Source organism: Pipistrellus hanaki (genome assembly GCF_964339955.1).
Source record: "Pipistrellus hanaki genome assembly, chromosome: 3".
NCBI lineage: Eukaryota > Metazoa > Chordata > Mammalia > Chiroptera > Vespertilionidae > Pipistrellus > Pipistrellus hanaki.
In genome coordinates, this window is record NC_140505.1 from 169,174,589 (window position 1) to 169,196,236 (window position 21,648).

At 39.1% G+C, this 21,648-nt stretch overlaps 1 protein-coding gene, 1 long non-coding RNA gene and 1 pseudogene across 6 annotated transcripts in view; 2 read left to right on the forward strand and 1 right to left on the reverse strand.

Annotated features, from left to right (window-relative positions):
• Positions 1–10,020, forward strand: part of LOC311620763 (alpha-2-macroglobulin-like) — a 117,714-nt gene extending 107,694 nt beyond the window's left edge. For all 4 annotated transcript variants that reach the window (XM_084880412.1, XM_084880414.1, XM_084880413.1 and 1 more), the window contains exons 29-36: positions 2,014–2,237; positions 3,774–3,992; positions 4,155–4,282; positions 6,317–6,407; positions 7,321–7,389; positions 8,884–8,986; positions 9,470–9,511; positions 9,855–10,020. In XM_084880412.1, the coding sequence (XP_084736538.1) occupies positions 2,014–2,237; positions 3,774–3,992; positions 4,155–4,282; positions 6,317–6,407; positions 7,321–7,389; positions 8,884–8,986; positions 9,470–9,511; positions 9,855–9,871 (893 nt within the window). In that variant the 3' untranslated portion in view covers positions 9,872–10,020. The remainder of the gene's footprint in view (positions 1–2,013; positions 2,238–3,773; positions 3,993–4,154; positions 4,283–6,316; positions 6,408–7,320; positions 7,390–8,883; positions 8,987–9,469; positions 9,512–9,854) is intronic.
• LOC311620766 overlaps positions 1–21,412 on the reverse strand; it is a 107,078-nt gene extending 85,666 nt beyond the window's left edge. Inside the window, exons 1-2 of the long non-coding RNA XR_014794742.1 lie at positions 21,301–21,412; positions 19,288–19,361 (exon numbers count right to left, since the gene is read on the reverse strand). This is a non-coding gene — a long non-coding RNA (uncharacterized lncRNA). The remainder of the gene's footprint in view (positions 1–19,287; positions 19,362–21,300) is intronic.
• LOC311620765 (small ribosomal subunit protein uS8-like) lies at positions 5,340–6,126 on the forward strand (annotated as a pseudogene). The gene has a single exon. The product of its transcript is annotated as a small ribosomal subunit protein uS8-like (transcript).
• Positions 21,413–21,648: the final 236 nt, after the last annotated feature.

Sequence of the window (21,648 nt, forward strand, 5' to 3'; positions counted from 1 at the left end):
TTTTTTTTTTTTGTCTATATCATTATAAAATCTAGGGTTTCTTAATCAAGTCACACATATAAAAAGAAGAGGCAGGATACTGTAATAGTGAGAAGCTTGGCCCCTGGAGACCAGCTCCAAAATGTATTACTCATGTAACCTGGAGCAAGTCACTTAACTTGTCTATATTTCAGTTCCCTCATCAGTAAAATGGTGATAACAATAGTATTTACCTCATAGGGCTGTTGTCAGAATTAAATTATTTAATCCATGTAAAGAACTTGATAGAGTGTATGACACATAGTGCTATAAAAATATAAGCCATTATGATTAAGATATCAGTTCTTTATATATATATATATATATATATATATATATATATATATATATATATATATCTCCAACCCTTACCTGGTACCATCATATCATCTGAAATATAAGAAAGGAATGAAGGAAGTAGCAATGTGAACAACTTCTGGTATTCTATGCCCATTTCACAAGACTGATAATGTTGAAAAAACTTTTTATGGTCACATAATACTTTTTTGTAAAGAGTGGTCTATATGGGGAGGGGCGGGTGTCAAAGAAATAGAAAATAAAATGCAAATGATAATAAGATATCCAATAAAACATGTCCTAACTTTCTCCCTTGACAGTGCCATTAGTTGTTTATTCTTAAAATTGTATTGGGAAATATTTCAGACATACAAAAAGTCATAAAGAATAATTAGCAAAAACCTTTATACTTCAATATTAAGAAATAAAATATTACCATTGTAGGAAAAATTCCCTGTGTACCATTCCCACTCCCAAAGGGCATCATTATTCTGAATTTCTCATTACAATTTCTGTGGATTTCTTAATATTTTTATTGCAATTGTATCCCTAATATTAAAAATTTTACATTTTTCATCTTTAGATAAGCAGTATCATACGTTTGATTATTTCTGTATCTTGTTTTCTTATCTGTTTATTTGTTTGCCTTTTGTTTTTCTTAAGTTAAACATTATGCTAATAGAAGTCCCCTATATGGGTGCCTGTAACTCTAGTTCTTTAATTTTATTTTTTTTTTATTTTTTTTTTATTGATTTCAGAGAGGAAGGGACAAGAGAGATAGAAACATCAATGATGAGAGATAATCCTTGATTGGCTGCCTCCTGCACACCCCCTACTGGAGACCGAGCCCACAGCCTTGGCATATGCCCTGATGGAGAATCAAACTGTGACTTCCTGGTTCTTAGGTCAATGCTCAACCACTGAGCCGTGCTAGCTCTGCTCTAGTTCATTAATATTCAGTGCTGTATAATATATTACAATACATAAAAGGTCATAGTCTATATGGAGATCCTCTCCTCATGGATCTTTTCTTCTTTCTTTATTTGTTGCTATAATGAGCCATACTGCAGTGAATACATACATGTCTCCTTATGCATGTGTGTGAATTTCTCTAAGTTATTCTTTGGGAAGTGTAACTGCTGAATAATAGACTAAGCACATCTTCCCCTTTGCTGGATATTGCCAAATTGCTCTCCGAAGAGCCGTTCACTTCCCACAGCAGTGTAAATCAGTTCCCATTGTTTCCCATCTTTGTCAATCTTTGGTATTTTAAGGATTACTGTATTTTTTTTTTTTCAATCTAATGAGTATGAATTCTATTATCTCAAGTAATCTGTGATCCGCACAAGAAACCTCTAAGGGCAGGCTTGATAGAAAATTTAACAAAACCCAGATAAGGTCTGAAACAGAAAAATATGACCACCAGTGAGAGAACATGCTCTGCTATTTTGCTCTCCCACCAACCCAACTATAGCAACCATTTGAAAACTTAGATGAATATGGGCTTCTCGTTCCAGCAACATTTTCCTCAACCTTGCTAAAGCAAACTATGCTCAGATTTACATAGAAGGAAAATCATCCAGATAAAGTCCAAGATAATATTGTAGAAATGCAATCCTCATTTCAGCTCTGGCTTAGGTACTTTAACCTTAAATGTGAATATATAATCACTCATACATTGATTTTTCTCACCCCCAGATAATTCTGTTCACTGGACACGACCTCAGAAACCCAAGGCACAAATGGAACATTTTTATCAACCCCAGGCTCCCTCTGCTGAGGTGGAGATGACATCCTATGTGCTCCTGGCTCACCTCCTGGCCCAGCCTGCCCCAACCTCAGAGGAGCTGACTTCCGCATCACACATTGTGAAGTGGATCACAAAGCAACAGAATTCTCAAGGGGGCTTCTCCTCCACCCAGGTTTGTAGTTTCCCAGAACCTTTGACTTCATATTCAGGTACCAAAAGTTTTGAACAAGATATAAACATAATACAAGAATACAACATAAAGATGAGAAAACTTTGAAATGAGGAAAACATTATTAGAATTCTGAGAAATAAAGGGAAATGAAAGTCAAAGAGAGATAAAAAGAAAATGTATAGAATTCTGGCACCCATCCATATATTATTATCACAGTCTCTTCTTTCCAATAACTACTCTACCTCCCCTAAGGCAATAATGGGGCACCACTGTCAATACCATAGCAGAATGAATTTTAAAATCTTTTGGAAGTTCTAAGAGTCCCTTTCAAAATTCCCAGAAATACTACCCAGAACTCAATGATCTCTCCTTGAACATCTCTTCATTCTTAATTCTCCTTTAACTGGTTTCTTTTAAAGCTCACACATTTTATGCTTCCTCTATCCATTTATTCATCAGAAGCATAAAGAACTATCTTTATTCATCCAATATCCTGCGCCTAACAATACAACTTTAAATCTAAAAATTTACCAATACATACACAGCAGAAAGTTTTATCTTCAGAGAATTTAGCTGTTAGCCTATACACCCATTATAAAATGCCATTCCATGCTTTCTCCATTGTACTTAATGTTGTATTGTTCCATATGAATGGGGGGAAAAAATAATGTTGTTAGAATGGTTAACATTTATTTCTTATAAATATAGTAGAGACTCCGTGCACGAATTCGGCAACTGGGGCCAATCAGGACTAGCCAGGCAGCGAGAGGGGCTGAGGGAGGTTGGCTGTGGGAGTGCACTGACCACCAGCTACTGCATTCAGCATCTGCCCCCTGGTGGTTAGTGCATCATCATATGATCGGTTTAACAAAAAGAGATTCAAAAACAGAGAAGCATTGAACAGACAGTCAAATCTCAGAGGGAAGGCAGGAGAGGGTGTGGAGGTGGGTAAGAGATGGGTGGGTAAGGACTTGTATGCATGCTTATAAGCATAACTAATGGACACAGATGCTGCGAGGGGGAGGTACTAAGGGGTGAGCATGACCAGGGAGGGGTTTATGGGGGAAAAGAAAACATAGGTAATACTTTAAACAATAAAAAAAGAATAATACAAAAGAAAAATGCATAGCTATGACTAAGCTTTATATTTCTGACCCCCCCCAAAAAAACACAATTCGATGAATAAAAAATATTATTCACCAAATAATATTTTATGCAAATAACTAATGCCAATAAATGATTCCAATTTGTATGTATATTTTCTACATTTTATATCCCACATATATTTATAGAAAGGAAAGGATCAATTTTATGAGAAATAAAATAAAATTTAGGGCATATAGTCCAAGGAAGCTATGTGAATATTATGGGGCTGTCATCTATTTAAGGATTCTAACCAGTAATGAAATTAGAACTCCAGTGTTCAAGTAGTGAGGGAAATAGGAAATCAAAGGTCCCTCTGTGGCAGTTAACTTGGGCCTCTGAGTCCTCAAAGGGTTCTCATACCTAAGAGGTTCTCTCCCTTGTCTCTCTCAGGACACAGTGGTGGCTCTCCATGCTTTGTCCAAATATGGAGCGGCTACTTTCACCAGGACTGGGAAGCCTGTACAGGTGAACATTCAATCTCCAGGGACATTGTCCACAGATTTCCGAGTGGACAACGACAACCGCTTGCTCCTGCAGCAGGTTTCCTTGCCAAAGGTGCCTGGAGAATACAGCGTGACAGCGACAGGAAAAGGGTGTGTCTACCTCCAGGTGAGACTCTTGGAGCAGATGAGGACAGAGGGCCCGTAGTAACCATTCTCCCTGAAAAGTCCTAATTCAGGAAATGATGGAGCAAATCAAAAAGTGTTGGGAAAGTTGGGAGAAATAATGGGGAAGGGGAAAACACAAATATTTGTCTTTGATGTTCCACAGACATCCTTGAAATATAATGTTCTCCCCAAAAAAGAAGAGTTCCCATTTGCTTTGGGGGTACAGACTCTGCCCCAAACTTGTGATGGATCCAAAGCCCACACCACCTTCCAGGTCTCAATGAATGTCAGGTAAGACTTTCTGACTGAATCACTTAATTCTGTGCATAATAACCAATCTTCCTACTGGAACTCCTCACTAAGTTGAGCACTGGGACGGTGAATGTTTGTACTACAGTTACTGAAAGAGTAATATGTTCTTACGTTGATACAGAATTTCTCAGTGTTGAGGTTTGCAATGTACTTCCTCTACTTCCAGAATCCATGATTGTCACACCTCAGTATTTAAAGGTTATTAATTTCCCTCAATAATAAGTAAAGGTAGATCATTATCCCTTGCCTCTGACCTGAATTTCTCATTTCATTATATGTAATGATTCATCCTAATTTTATTCTACAGTAGTAAAATCCTATATTATTCTTTCCCTATCCAGAAAAGAGATGGATTTTTTTTTATGTTTTATGTTTTTAGTTTATTAACCCCTTCATTAAAATCTACACAGTCACCACAGAGAGTCACTGGAGAATCTTTACTCCTTCTGCTGTCCCATCGCCAGCTCACTTTTGCCAGCACCAACATTGGCCTTTGCAGTCTTCTCATACAGGCTGTGTCTTGCAAGTCTATATTTTGGTTCATTTTTCTTTGTATAATCCAAGAATCACAAATCCTGCCAAAGCCAGTTGTCTTGCCACCATCAAAATGGATTCTGAATCCAAACACAAAGATGATGTGGTCTTGTACAGTTTGGCTAGATTTTCCAGAATTTCTGTCTGAGGTACTGCTGTCTTCCCAGGGTAAAGGATGTCAATGACCATTTGTTTCCACAGAAGTAGTCTGCTGGTCATGAACTTCCTGGTCTGGATAGTTACTGTGTTGTTCAGGATGGCACCAATCTTCAAGTAGCCAGGGAGGAAAAGTGAGATGAGGAATTCTTGAAAAGCATGAATAGAAGGAAATCATGCCCTCTAGTTAAAATTTCTACTGGCAATTATTAAATCTCAGATTATATACAATATAATATATATGTATTATATATATATATATATATATATATATATATATATATATATATATATGTGTGTGTGTGTGTGTGTGTGTGTGTGTGTGTGTGTGTGTGTGTATTTTGGGGGGAAATACATATATATAAATATACATATATAGAGATATAGAGATATAGAGATACACACACAACATTCAAATAGCTACAGGGCTTATAAAAAATGTATCTGTCGCTCTTTCTGCCATCCTTCTGTGCCATCATAAGGGTGCACATGAATGTCCTGGCTGATGCTCTCAAGAGTATCAACAATGCTGAAAAGAGAGGCAAATGCTAGGTTCTTAGTAGACCATGCTCCAAAGTCGTGATCCAGTTCCTAACTGTGGTGATGCAGCACGGTTACATTGGCAAATTTAAAATTACTGATGACTCAGAGCTGGGAGAATTATTTGAACCTCACAGGCAGGTTAAACAAGTGTGGAGTAATTGGCCCCAGATTTGATCTGCAACTCAAAGATCTAGAAAAATGGCATAAAAACCTCCTTCCATCCCATCAATTGGTTTTATTGTATTGACAACCTCAGCAGGCATCATGGACCATGAAGAAGCAAGATGAAAACACAAAGGAGGGGAAATCCTGGGATTCTTTTCCTGGGAATATAATACATATGTGCAAATAAAATGCCTCAATGGGCACAAAGAAAAGGTGTCTTTACCCAAGACTATTAAAACCTGGTTGGAGATACTATTCAGGAAAAAAGTTAAGATAAAGTATTTATAACAAATAACTGACACCTATTAGAAGTCTCAAGTCCACCTATGCATCACTTGTAGAGCTTTCTTAAAACACACATCCTCAGAGTCCACACATGGGAAATTCTGATTCATCAGGTCTAGAGTAGGCCTGATCTCTGTGGCTTTAATAGGCTCCCTGAAAATCTAATGCAGAGCCAGTTTTCTCACCCACTTGAGTAGGACAATTAGGAAGACTCCCATAAACCTCTTAGGGCTGTTGAGTGCTTTCTGTGGAAATAGAAGAAAAAAAAAAAAAAAAAAAGACTATTTAATAACAAAGAAAACCCAATTCCTTCCTTCCCTGGATCTTTAGTTACACCGGGAACCGCCCTGTCTCCAACATGGCGATTGTTGATGTGAAGATGGTATCTGGCTTCATTCCCCTGAAACCAACCGTGAAAATGGTAGGAGTCTCTATTTTATGTTTTTCTAGACTACGACAATATATTATAACCCTATTAAATCAACTTCTATGAAAGACTGATACTTTCTCCAAACTTAGAAATATAATGTAGCATGTTTGCCGAAACCGGTTTGGCTCAGTGATTAGAGCATTGGCCTGCGGACTGAAAGGTCCCAGGTTTGATTCCGGTCAAGGGCATGTACCTTGGTTGTGGGCACATCCCCAGTAGGGGGTGTGTAGGAGGCAGCTGATCGATGATTCTCTCTCATTGATGTTTCTAACTCTCTGTCCCTCTCTCTTCCTCTCTGTAAAAAATCAATAAAATATATTTTTTTTTAAAGAAAGAAATATAATGTAACATGTTTGTATTGGTGCCCCCATGTGCATAGCACACTGCTGGAAGCCACACCTACTAGAAAACAGAAATGTCAGCAAGTTCTTACTTTCATGTAGCTCAGAATCTTGTAAAGTATCTATATATAGACCAGTGAAAAACGTATGAAAATGACAGATTGACATAAACTATAACTATTACAGAAGGTTAGACAAAATGAGATTGCTATAAGCTAAAGCAAGCAGAAGAAGTAACAAAAACAAAATCACCTCCTGTATTAAGGAACAGAATATGAATTAAACCTTGAAATATATGCAATTCCCAAGTTTAGAATGTTTAGTTCCTTTTCTTCAGATAAATCAATTTTATACATAGGCAATATTAAATCCTACATCCCAATTAACTTCTATTTTTCATTGTACAACATTATTGTCTTTACTTACAAAAATATATCATATTAGAAGAGATGTTATCCTCCTCAGGCTTAAGTTAATTTGGTAATAAAAATTCCTCTTTTCTCTGGGTTTCCCAGGGGCTTTCTTCTGTTTATTTACATTTGTAATGTCTTAATTTTCTACAGCTTGAAAGATCTAATGATGTGAGCCGAACAGAAGTCACCAACAACCATGTTTTGATTTATCTGGATAAGGTGAGAGTCCTGCCACTCTAATTGCAAAAAATCCTATATAATAAAAGCCTAATATGCTAAGTGTCCAGTCGTCAGTCAGGTAGTTCATTCAATCAAAGCATAATATGCTAATGATGTGCTAAGGCTGCTCAACTGCTCTGACGTGCACTGACCACCAGGGGGCAGATGCTATAACTGGTAGGCTAACTTGCTGCTGGGATCTGGCCAATTGGGATTGAACAAGACAGGCCAGACATGCCCTGGAGCTTTCCCACAGTCCCTTCCCAGCTGGCCAACCTTCTGCATCCCTCCCCAGCCCTGACTGTGCATCAGTGGGATCCCTTGGCCTGGCCTGCACTATCTTGTGATCTGAGACCCCCTCAGGAGATGTCAGAGAGCTGGTTTTGGCCCAATCCTGCAGACCAGGCAGAGGAATCCCACTGGTGCATGAATTCGTGCGCTGGGCCTCTAGTAGAAATAATAATCCTAATAAGGGAGGTATCTAAGAAATGAATGAAGGCATTTTTGAGACATCACTTCTATCCTAAATATTTGAGAATTCTAACATTAATTCCAGTACATGTTCTCTTCTCCTTCTTTATTTATATTTCATCTGGGGCTATGGAAAGAAATGGCTTATTATAATATTGGGATGTTCATATTTCTAGGACTTTATAAGCAAAAAATTCTCTACAAAATATGTTTATTTTATCCTCAAGTTTTCTGAGTAATATTGTAACCATTGAGTTTATCAATTATTATAATAATACATCAACAATATAAAAGGGGAAAATACTGTCAATGTCAGCAAGGACTTGGGCCATAAAGTAAATAAATCAGCCCATCAATAAACCATTCTAATTTTTTATTTGTGTTGTACATAGTTTACTTATTTTATAATTTACAAATTTTATGAAACTTAAATAAGGTTACAATTATTGACCTTTTATATTCCTTTTTGAGTCAACACAAGTATTTCTGCAAGATAGAGAAATTAAATGGTGCCAAATTTCTGGATATTGAAAAATAAACATAGCTATCCAATCAATAAAAATCATATATCATTCACCTCTAAGAAGAAAACATTGATGGAAATATATAATTGTTTTATTTGTTTAAGAAACAGTTGGGGAGCTCTCTGCACAATTTAAGAACCCTGTTAGTTGATTTTTTTTTTTTTAATGGTGTTTTGTCCTAGCCAGTTTTGCTCAGTGAATAGAGCATTGGTCTGTGGACTGAAGTGTCCCAGGATTGATTGTGGTCAAGGGCACATACCTCAGTTGCAGGCTCGATGCCCAGCCCTGTTCAGTGTGCATATCAATGTTTCTCTCTGTGTGTCTCTCCCCCTCCTTTCCAATCTCTCTAAAAGCAATGGGAAAATATCCTCAGGTGATGATTAAGCAAAAATAAAAAATAATAAAAATTAAAGAAGAGTTTTTCCCTGGAACAAATGAATATTTAAAGTCATTCAAAGAAAAGCGAAGAAAGCTCATTTAATTCCCTTTTGCTTTCTAGGTGACAAATCAGACAATGAGCTTGTCCTTCACGGTTCTACAAGATATCCCAGTAAGAGATCTCAAACCAGCTGTAGTGAAAGTCTACGATTACTATGAGACAGGTGAGTGAGTAACTTTTACACACAAATTAAATTCCTGATCACAGAAATTTAGAATTCAGAAACATGTAGGGGAAATTTATTACATTAACAGTTCTTATCACTTCGTTTTGTCTATCAAATTTGATTCTCCTCTCTTTGCCTTCTATACATACATTATAGAAACTGCCTATATTGTAAATATATCAATTAATATGAAATACCTGTAATATTTAGTTCCCTCTTCTTCAGCTAAATCAACTGTATAACAATATTAGACTTAAATAAGTTCAACATTGAACTGTCCTTCAGTAGTACGGGGTAAAGGAAAACATAACGTACTGTACTTGAAAAGTTAACAACATAAGGTAGCCAGCAATGCATCAAATGAATGCTGCTGATGTTTCTGACAAAATGCAATTTTTCCCACAATACTCTTTCACTAACCTATATCCCTTAAATATTTACTATCTCTCTCACTTGCCTAATGATTTTGTTTTTATGCAGATGAGTTTGCAATTGCTGAGTACGATGCTCCTTGCAGCAAAGGTAAGTAATTCACACTCCTTCCAAATGCAGTCAGAACCCCTTTGTCTTGTTCCACAAATTTCCTCCATAAAATTTTGGCTCAGCATTCTTCATAGACATCAGATTGCTCATAGTGTATCTTATTATAGAAAACTGCATTTATTTGGAGAGGACCACCGCTGGTTAAACCTCAGATAGTTCAGAGGACTACTGATTTGATCATTACAAGTAATGGATCTTGTTGCCCACTATACTAATTGGTTTCCTTAGACACTATATTACCCATATCTAAGAAAACGAATCATCCTTGATCAGAAAATCTAAGTTTATCTTAATTTTTTATTCTTTCCACTATCACACACAGATCAAGGAAATGAGTGAAGACTACGTCAATGAAAATGGCTTTGCTGGAGTCCCTGTTCCACAAACTCAGGTCTCCATGGAAGAAAATAGTTTTTGTAACTCTGAAGCTTCTATCAATCCTTATCATGGTATCTGCAGTCATTCAATAAACATTTATTACATTTTCATATATGTAGTGAACCCCTTTTACATCCCGCGTGGTTCAGGGTTCGGGCTCTGGAGGAGGCCACACACAAATGAAAGAGACTAGAAAATATTAATTTGGAAATATTGGGGCCAGGCGGGAGCCCAACTCCATGGGAAGGACTTTGCTTTGCTCTAGCCTAGCTGATCCCTTTTATTAAGACTAAGGGATCCACCCATAGCTCTCGGCAGGCAATTCCAGCAACAGCCAATCAGCAAGGATTTACATAAGACTCATAAGACTAAAAGGTGGAGGTTGCTTTAGTTATCATTGTCTCAACTAGACAGTGGGTGGTAGGCTCTGACCTTTCAGAGCTTCAAGGTTGACCAGCCTTCCGGTTCCTTGTCCACACCTCTCTGCTAGTGAAGACAATGGGCGGCTTCCAACATATGTAAAATAAAATTCATGAAATAAAAATTTATAGCAATCAAGGGCTGAGAGACTTCAGAAAATGAAAAATGTTATAGTGATATTGGTCTGAGTAGGTTTCATGTAGGTGTTGCAGGGAAAAGAAGAAAATATTAAATTATGTACTAAAATAGTGTAAAATTTGTTTGGTCATGGAATACCCTACAAAAAGCCAAAGAGTGAATTTTATAAGAAAAGAAAATACTAACTTAACTAGCAAAGACTTTCCACATTAAAGGGAAGTAATGAAATACAAAGTTGAATAGGAGACAGCATAATTAACTAGGACAGGACCTGAATTGAGGGTTATGTGTTCTCAGAGCCAAAGTTTCCATTGACTAATATAAACGGTCAGTTAACCTTGGATTTCAGGATCAATAAAGGATGATAGATTGAAAACTTTGAAGGGGTGATACATGTAAAAGAGAGTTTCCTTAGAAGAAAGAATATATTAGCACTCAAATATTAGACTTGATCACCTTTTTCTGGAACTCTGAGCCAGGATCAAAGACTAGATATAAACTCAAGGAGGTATTCAGAGAGAGTAACTATTGAAGTCATCTAATATATGGATGGAGGTGCTGAAGCTTTAGGATTTTATAGAGGGAAGATCTCTGGGGAAGTCCTAGGAGTTCTTATCTCCATTTGATTTAGTTTAACAGTATCCTTGATGGTATAAGCTAAAAACTCAAGGACTTTGAAATTCAAGCATCCTTAGCTCTGTCTCCAGGTTAAGAAAAAATAAAAGATAAAAGCTGTCATTTTTGTACCTGATTCTGTTCTAAGAACCCAACAGGTATTAATATATCAACCCTATGAATCAAGTAATATTATAACAAGTGAGAAAACAGAGACACATAGATATAAAACTTGCACAAAGTGATTCAGCTAGTAAATGGCAAAACTAGAATTCAACACCAAGAAGTCTTGCTCCCAAGTCCACACTCATAACCTCAAACCATGCTGCCTCTCCAACCCACTTCAGACAAGAGGGCAGGAAAAAAACATGTTTCAGAGCTGAATAAACATTGTAATTAGTGTCAATTAAGCATCAATCCAGAGCATAGAATATAAAAGAAATTAGCCGTATGGCTAAAGGAAACAGGATAAAAGGGTTATAATATATTCCATCACTTTTTTCTTTGTTCATATGAAAATCATGACTCCAAATGTACTTAAAGGGTATAATTTGTTGCAAATCATTACTTGTATCTCCTGAACTGAGAAGATTTATTCTCAAAACATTTATATTCCATGGTATGATACAAATTTGAATAAAACAGCATTCCTCTCTAAGAGAAACTCAAAGGGGGGTTAGGGGAGAGGAGGAAAGGTACTTGGATAATTATACTACTACTAAAGGCCTGGTGTATGAAATTCATGCACAGTGGGGTCCCTAGGCCTGGTCAGCAATCAGGGCCTATCGGGGCCATCTCGCCTAGTCCCCATTGGAGCCCGGCTAGCCAGGGCCTGCCAGCCGCCAGACAAAGCCTGCTTGACGGAGCCTGCCAGGCAAGGGTAGGGACCACAGGAGGTTTATCTGCAGCAGGGCACAGGGGGGAAAGACGGGGGGAGGTTGGCTGGCCATGGGAAGCACACTGACCACCAGGGGGCAGCTCTTGTGTTGAGTGTCTGTCCCCTGGTGGTCAGAGCATGTTATAGCAACTGGTTGGTAAGTCGTAATGGTTGCATATATATATATATATATATATATATATATATATATATATATATATATAATAAGTACTTCAAGCTATTTGTTACCATGATGAACAAGATTTAAAATAAACTCAAGCTTTGAGGTACCACATCCAAATTCTGATATGACCCTAGGTAAGAAGCCTAATTATATTAAAAATGGATTTGCCACCAACCTGGTGGCATGGGTATTTTGGAATAAAAGAGTAATGGGTCTTGACAACATCTAATTTTGTGAATTGAAATTTATTCTTTCTATAAAAGTTCATAGAGACATAATAGGTAATGAGCAAGAGATTTTGTGAGGTCAGTTTTAAAGAATTTTTATCTTTCATTTTAAAATATAATAATTTTCTTGCATTTGCTTATGTACCTTACCACTAAACTTATCTTTCCCCACTTTGGGCCAGTTGATCAGAGGCATTCATTTGACTCAAGAAAGTAGGGTGATTATGATAGAAATTCAAATAGAAAGAAATACAATACTTGAATCTACCTTGTAAAAATAAATGACAAATTTATTTAGACCCACCTGATAAATCAAAAGTTAATGTGCAGATTAGAGTATAACAATTGTACTATATGAAAGAGGTGGTAAGAATTCAGGATACAATATTAGCAAACATCTGAACAATAGCAAAATATTGAGAAAGCAGAAATATCTCCAGGACTATGTTATTATGAGAAAACAGTAGAGCATATAACAGGGTACAAATTATGTATTCTTTTATGTAATAAAGGGGTGGAAGCTGAAATAACATGTCCATATTTTTTGCATTTATATAAATCACTCCAAAATTTAGTGAAACAACCAGTTTATAATATTTCAAATAGAGGCCCAGTGCACAAAATTTGGGGGGGGGGGGGGGGTGTCCCTCAGCCCAGCCTGCACCCTCTACAATCCAGGACTGCTGGCTCCCAACTGCTCACCTGCTTGCCTGCCTGATTGCCCCTAACCACTTCTGCCTGCCAACCTGATCATTCCCTAACCAATCCCCTGCCAGCCTTATCTATGCCTAAGTGCTCCCCTGCTAGCCCAATTGCCTCTAACTGCCCTCCTCTGCCAGCCTGGTCTCCCCCAACTGCCCTCCCCTGCAGGCCTGGTCACCCCTAACTGCCATCTCCTGCAGGCCCAGTCATCCTTAACTGCCCTTCCCTGCTGGCCTGGTGCCCCCAACTGCCTTGCCCTAAAGGCCTAGGTCCCCCCCACCCCCAAATGTCCTCCCCTACAGGCCTGGTTTCCCCCAACTACCCTCCTCTGCTGGCCCAGTCACCCCTAACTTCCCTCCCATGCAGGCATGATTGCCCCCAATTGCCCTCCCTTTCAGGCCTGGTCCCTCCCAACTGCCCTCTCCTGCCAGCCATCTTGTGGCAGCTATCTTATGTCCACATGGGGCAGCCATCTTTGACCACATGGGGTGGCCATCTTGTGTGTTGGAGTGACAGTCAACTTGCTTATTACCACTTTATTAGATAGGATATTATATGGATTGGTTGAGTTTAGTTAAGTAATTCATCTGATGGTCTTTTGAGGAGTTTCTCATGAAATTGCAGGCAGATAGCAGTTGAAATTGGAATCATGTAAAGGCTCTACTGGGATTTTTTAACAGCTTGGCCTCTCTCTCTCTCCATGAAGCCGCAGGGAGGAGAAGCAAGATCACATTACAAAAAAGTATGCAGTTGGAGGTGCTGTGGCCACCTTTGGAAACACAATTCACTAAACCTATCATTTGACTACAAAAGCATATCTCTCCCACATACAAAATAAAATACACTTGGCCCCTCCCAAAAAGTCTTATCTTATTATGGATAAGTCTAGGATCACACTACCTAAATCAAGTGTAAATGGAGTTTTGGGGTGAAGTTCCTTAGGTATACTTCTCAAATACAGATCCTCTCAACCTAATGACACTTGAACTTACGAAGCAGGATATCTGCCCCACATGCAAACTCAATAAATGATTGTGAGACCAAGAAAGGATAAGTGAAACAAATATTCAGTCCAGATTCAAGAATATGGAAAATAGACTCTACTTCATTGAAGGGGGAATGTCAAGGACACAGTGTAAAAGTGCATCAAATTGTAAAATTTAAATGGGTACAGTTTGGCCAGGCTGGTGTGGTCAGGGTTGAGCATCAACCCATGAGCCAAGGTGTCACTGGTCAGGGTACATGCCCAGGTTGTAGGCTGCATCCCAGTAGGGGGTGTGTAGGAGGCAGCCAATCAATGATGTTTCTCTCTATCCCTTTCCCTTCTTCTTTCAATAAAATCAATAAAAACATATTTTTAAATTAATAATAATAAATATATACAGTTTAGATACATCAATTATAAACAGAAAAATTGATAGTATGACATTTGTCTGTACATGGAGTGTGGGAAATTCAATAACATGCCTTTTATTTTTAATCTTTATTATTGAAAGTATTACATATATCCCTTTTTCTCCCATTAACCTCTACCAGCCTACCCCCCGCCCCCCACCCCAGGCCTCCACCACCCTATTGTCTGCATTCCTGGGTTATGCCTATATGCCTACAAGTTCATTGTTTGATCTCTTCCCACCCACTCACCCTTCCCTGCCTTCCCTCTGAGGTTTGATAGTCTACTCTATGGTTCTACATCCATGGATCTATTTGTTCATCACTTTATGTTGCTCATTAGATTCCACATATGAGTGATTGTGTGATCCTTATCTTTCTCTAACTGGTTTATTCTTCTTAGCATAATGCTCTCCAGGTCCCTCCATTTACATGTCATTCTTTTAAGGACAGAAATAGCCTGGGGACCTAGCACTGTGTGACTATGCCATATACTAAAATGATGTATATGTGATTATGAACCATTCCAAAATGATAACTTGATTCTACCCTAATTTTTCTCCCTTTCCTCCTACTTTTCAGAAAGTTTAATATCCTGTAATCAAATGTCACCTTTTTATTTAAAATATATATTTCTGCTTTATCTTCTTTTGTTCTTTTCATCATTAATGAGCCTCCCACTATGATATTTCCACTTTCCTTGCTATGGAATGTTACATTTTTTTCTTTCTTACCCACTCAGTATCATTCTAGGATTAGAATGATAAGATTCTGACCTAGCCATTTTGGCTCAGTAGATAAGAGCATTGGCCTGTAGACTGAAGGGTCCCAGGTTTGATTCTAGTCAAGGGTACATGCTCGATCTCCAATAAGGGATGTGCAGGAGGTAGCCAATCAATGATTCTCTCTCATCACTGATGTTTCCAACTCTCTCCTTCTCCCTCTCTAAAATCAATATTTGGAATCTAACAGGCAGTGACCTTGAATACAGTGTCTAGGCAATCTTGCTAATTAAATTATCCTAGATCTCTATCTTGAAAATGTATAGTGACAAAGGGAATGACAGAACACAAATGAACTATTCATATCTAAGGTAAAAACAATGCATGAATTATTGTATAATCAAGATAATTAAAAATATTCTTTCCTCTAGTGATTGAACGATGAATATTCTACCCTTGACTGACCATTTAAAAACACACACACAAAAAAAACTAAAGAATATCTTAACTCAGCGCCCTTTGAGTGTTTAGCAACTGTCATTATCACTGCAATCATTGGCTTTGACCATAAGAGGGGAATTAAATACAGTAATGAGGTTATTACACATCAGTTCTATATTGACAACTCAGTGAAAGAGATGAAACTAAAAAAAGTTAGTATAATAGAAATATGAAATGCTTAATATTTTTAAAAAACAAAACATAAAATTATACACATGCAGAAACCAAAATAAGACCATATGGTTAATCCTGATTTTTTTGTGTGTACAAGTTGATACGAGAAAATTTTAATCCAATCAGAGTGTCAATCTTGTAACTTATGCAAAATTTCTGCCTACACGTCCCTCAATTCTGATCCTTGTTTCCACAGACCAGCAGTAAGGAAGTGAGGCAGCCCTCCACCCTCAGGAAATAGAGATTAGAAGAAAACGGCAAAGTTTTTCTGGCTGGCTGTTATCTGGCCATTATTTTGTGTGCACACTTGGCTAGGCAACTGTCCCCCGTTATTCAAACACTAATCTAGATGTTGCTTAAAGGCTGTTTTTTGTAGATGTGATTAAAACCTTGACTTTAAGTAAGGGAGACTTTCGTAGATAATTTAGGTGGATTCCATTCAATTGATGAAAGATTTTAAGAGCAGAGTAGAAGTTTCCCTGATGAAACGGACATTCCACCTGTGGACAGCAGCTTCAGCCCCTGGAGTGCCAACTGGAGCTTCCTGGTAGCCTGCCCTCTAGCTTTTTGGACTTGCCTAGCGAAATCCACAGCTGCATAAGCAAACTCCTTTCAATCAATTTCTTAACATGTATTTCCTACTAAATCTGCTTGTCTTGTTGAATCCTGACAATACACGAATACTAATAATTTCTCATGGGACACTTCGGTGGGTTTTAGGAAATCCCAGACACAGATTGATATGGGGTAGGCAGTTAGACAGACATGAACAAAGCAAGGATGAAGGGCCAGATACAGAAGGTCAGCAGGGCAGAAAGCCCCGGGTGCCTAACAAAGGAAAATTGTAAGGAGGGTCCTCGTCCCCAGGATGACCTTTCCTCCCCTAGACAGGAAGTAAGACTCTGTGTGTCCAGCAAGCAGTGCCCAAATTCTCCGAGGTGCCTTCTAGCCTCCCCTCTCAGTTGGCTTGAGGGGTAGAGATGGGGCGGGGAACACCCCAGCTCTTCTGCCACAAATTCCTTCAAAGAATTTGCCTCTAGCCCAGCAGGCATGGATCAGTGGTTGAGCATCGACCTATGAACTAGGAGGTCACTGTTGGATTCCTGGGCAGGGCACGTGCCTGGGTTGCACACTTGGCTAGGCAACTGTCCCCCGTTATTCAAACACTAATCTAGATGTTGCTTTAAGGCTGTTTTTTGTAGATGTGATTAAAACCTTGACTTTAAGTAAGGGAGACTTTCGTAGATAATTTAGGTGGATTCCATTCTCTTGTTGAATCCTGACAATACACGAATACTAATAATTTCTCATGGGACACTTCTCCAGTGTGGTGCATGCGGGAGGCCAATCAATAATTCTCTCTCATCATTAATGTCTCATCTCTCCCTCCCTCTACCTTCCTCTCTGAAATAAATAAAAATATATTTTAAAAAGCAAACAACAAAAAACAACTGCATTTAATTTTTTTTTTTAAAGGCATTTGCCTCTGTAATCAGTCTTTATTTTGTCCTTATATGTGCTGTTGGTAACTGTCCCTAGATCAGTTTGGGAAGGACTGTGGGGTGTGTCTGAGGACTTCCTGTACAATATGAGACTTCTCATCACCTCCATTGCAGGCTCCAGCCCCAGTTGGGTGCATCTGGGAGGCAACCAACCAATCAATGTGTCTCTTTCACATCTATGTTTCTCTCTGTCTCTCCCCCTCCTTTCCACTTTCTCTAAAAAAATCAATGGAAAAAAATATCCTCGGGTGAAGGTTAACAACAACAAAAATGGGTCCTTGACTAGATAGTGATGGCCGCAAAACATTATGAATATAATTAATGCCATTGAATTATTGTGTGTCATATATTACCACACATCAAAAAAAATAGCTCCTTTGAGGCCTGTGCCATCTGTCCCAGACTCTGCTCCTTCTTGTCATTATTATCCTCACACCTGCTCCCTCCCTCATAATGATCCAGGACTCGGGTCCAGATCTCAGAATCCTTCTCAATTCTAAGACAGACCTACACTCAAAACAGCAGAAATGACTTTGTGATTCAAATGTGAAACAAAATAATAATATAAACTTACTAGAAAGAAATTTTGGAAGATGTACGTCTGATCCTAGGTAGGAGATTCTAGGGGGAATACCAGAATTCACAATGGGGGCAGGGGAGTGTGAGAGACTGCCTTTATTAAAACTTAAAATGCATAAATGAAAGAAAGAAGTCTCCATGATGTCTGAAAACAAATAATAAAGAGAAGGAAATCACTTTCAACAATAGGTAATTCAGAGGAAAATACAAATAACTTGAGAAGATGCTCAGACAAACTAACAGTTAGCAAAACACAGTTGGGGCAAAGTATGCCCTCTCTCCCCTATGCAATAATAATAATAAGCCAAAATTTAAAACTGAGAACATGTGGAACTGAGAAGGGCAGGGAGGATCAGTATTCTCATCCATTGCTTCTGTCTTTTCATAAAGGAATCTGGTAGCGTCTGGTAACATTTTTAATTTGGCATGCATTTTAGGAATCTATCAGAGAGAAATAGGCCATAATGAACAAAAATGTTCACTGTAGTACTTATTTCACCTTCTCTATTATTCCTCCCAAATCTTTTCCTATCCAGCATGTTCTTCACTTCAGGGCCCCCTACAACTTATTACAACTAGTCTGGCATAGGCTGCTGCCAACAGTCATGCAATAGTGCCAACTGAAGTCACTAAAGATGTAAGGCCTCTTGCCTCATCTGAGTTCAGTGCTGACCAGCAAACTGTCTCTCACCACATGCCTCTCCTTTCCCTTTGTGAAAATTCCAAACTTCTGGCTTCCATACATCCCAAACCTATCACTTCCTCCTCCATTCTTAGCATGTGGCCTTGTCTTCTATTTCACAGATAAAATGGAGTTCACCAGACAAGAACAGTCTACATTTTTCTTCCCTATGTTTTCAAACATATCCTAGACACTTCTCCAAAGCGGACATGCAGATGGCCAAGGACAATACAAAAAAATGCTCAAAGTCACTAATCATCTGAAAAATGAAAATTAAAATGACAATGAGGTATCACCTCACACCTGTCAGAATGGCTATCATCAGCAAATTGACAAATGAAAAGTGCTGGCGAGGATGTGGAGAAAAGGGAACCCGGGTGCACTGCTATTGGGAATGCAGACTGGTGCAGCCACTATGGAAAACAGTCTGGAGTTTCCTCAAAAAATTAAATATGGAACTTCCATTTGACCCAGTATATCCTAAGAAACCTGAAACACTGATCAGAAGGAATATACGCACCCCTATGTTCATAGCAGCGCAATTTACAATAGCTAAGATTTGGGGATAACCTAAGAGCCCATCAAATGAGCACATAAAAAAAAACTGTGGTATATTTACACAATGGAATACTACGAGGCAATAAAAAAGAAAGAACTCTTACCATCTGCAGTAGCATGAATGGACCTGGAGAGTATTATGCCAAGTTAAATAAGCCAGTCAGAGAAAGATTAGTATCTGTCAAAGAAAAACAAAACAAAACATTGAAACCTGTAAAGAATTTTAATGAGTTTATTTAAGCCAAACTGTCGACATATGCCGGGAAGCAGAACCTCAATGAATAGAGATAATGCTCCGAAGAATGGAGGGTCACATTTCTATTTATACTTTGCAATCAAAGGAGGGACATAGGTGAGTGATGGATTAAGGAGGAGGGAGAAAGCAAAGCGATGGGAAACCCCTGGGATTGGATAAAAAGTAAAATGATGGACACATACTCAGGTGGGTATAGGAACAATTAATATGAGATAACAAAGGAATTTGAGGCATTTGTCCTGGCACCCAGCACATACGGTTGTGCCCCAGGGGCTCCAGAAAGAAAGGGAAGTTACCAATTACCCAGACATCTCACAGATATGTTATCTTGGAGGCAAAAAGGCAAATGGGCTCGGTAAAGATCTAAGTTGATCTTTGTCAGGAAAAATATCAGCCTAGGACATAACTACCCACTATAACTTGTTTGTAGCTAAATATTTAATTTCCAGACCATCTTTTGTGGTTATTTTAGGTCTCTGAGTTTGCAATACTGCCACACAGGCCTCCCCTGAGCTTGTCAGGTTAGCATGTGGCTCCTTTCATCCACATATCACATGATCTCACTCATATGAGAAATCTAATGAACCAATGATCAAAAATAGACCCAATGACAGCAAACCCAACGCTAGAGGGCAGGGCAAGGACCAGGGGGGGAAAAGGGCCCTCGTGCTCTCGGTGGAAAGAGGCTGCTCCAGGGAGGTCATTGGTGCCACCAGGGCTGACCTGTAACTGGCACGTTGTTGGGTTTGCTGTCATCTGGAATAATACTTGAAGTTTCGTTATTTGTAAAGGAAGAAATGTTTTTAGTTTTTATTTTTTGTTAAAATCACCTGTTATGTTTGTTTGCAAAATTGTAACCTTTTTGCTTCTCAGGAATACAACGGTTGTCTTGCTCTTGATACAGACTGAGAAGCAGCAGTGTGTGTGAGAGAGGGCTGCCTTCCCACATCTAATAAACAAGCCGCATCTGTTTCTCTAAAAAAAAAAAAAAAAAAAAAAAAAAAAAAAAAATAGACCAAAGCCAAAACCCGTTTGGCTCAATGGATAGAGCATCGGCTTGTGGACTCAAGGGTCCCGGGTTTGATTCCGGTCAAGGGCATGTACCTTGGTTGCGGGCACATGCCCAGTAGGGGGTGTTGAAGAGGCAGCTGATCGATGTTTCTCTCTCATAGATGTTTCTGACTTTCTATCCCTCTCCCTTCCTCTCTGTAAAAAAAAAATCAATAAATTTTTTTAAAAAAAAATAGACCCAAAGACATAGAAGCATGAACAGACTGTTGAACCTAAGAGGGAAGGCAGGGGAGAGTGGGAGGGGCAAGATCAACCAATGAACTTGTGTGCATATAAACATAATCCTTGAACACAGACAATGGGGAGGTGAAGGCCTGGGGGAACCAGAGAAGGGGTAAAGGGGAGAATTCGGGATAGTATCTGGCTGGAAGAGGTTATTGGCGGGAAAGGAGGACCTATAGAATATTTTCAACAATAAAGATTTTTAAAAAGACAAGAAATCAGGCTGGAGCCAAGTACAAGCAATGAGCGGGCATTTCGGAGTTAAGAATTCTGAAAAGACTGAACCCAGAAGTCACAGGAGCGACAGCTTTTGAACTGGGTTCTAGGAATCTGTGGGACTTGGACAGGCGGCTAATAACACTGAGGGTCGCCGCAGGGGTTCTTAGCAAAGGCACAAAGACTAAAAAAGTGTTACTTGCTCTTTAGGACACCAGAAATGCGCCCAGGATGGACAAACGTGGGCTGAGGATGCAGAAGAAACCTTGCGAACGGAAGTGATGGCAGAGTGTGAGTCACGCAGAATGCTGAGAGTAACAACAAAAATAACAGCACACCCAAGGTACTCGACTGCAGAAAGGAAAGAACAAAGGCGTCGCTAAGAAAGCCAGAACGGCCACAACTCAATCACTCCCTACATCTTCCAGGCACCAACACCAGTGACAGCGAGACTCTAGGCCGCCAAATGGCGAAATAGTGCCTCCCGCAGGCGGCCAATTATCTGGGGAAATACCGCGAGGAGGAGACCTGGAATTAGAACTACAACTCCCATAAGGCCTGGAGCACAAGCCCCCCCATCGTATTTCCGCTTCCGCCTTCTCACGTGCTCTCGTCCAGCAGACCCACCCGGAAGCGGGCCGGGCATGTGATCGCGGGTGACCACACGTGACGAGAGCACCCCTTTTCTCCCTCCGCCCCC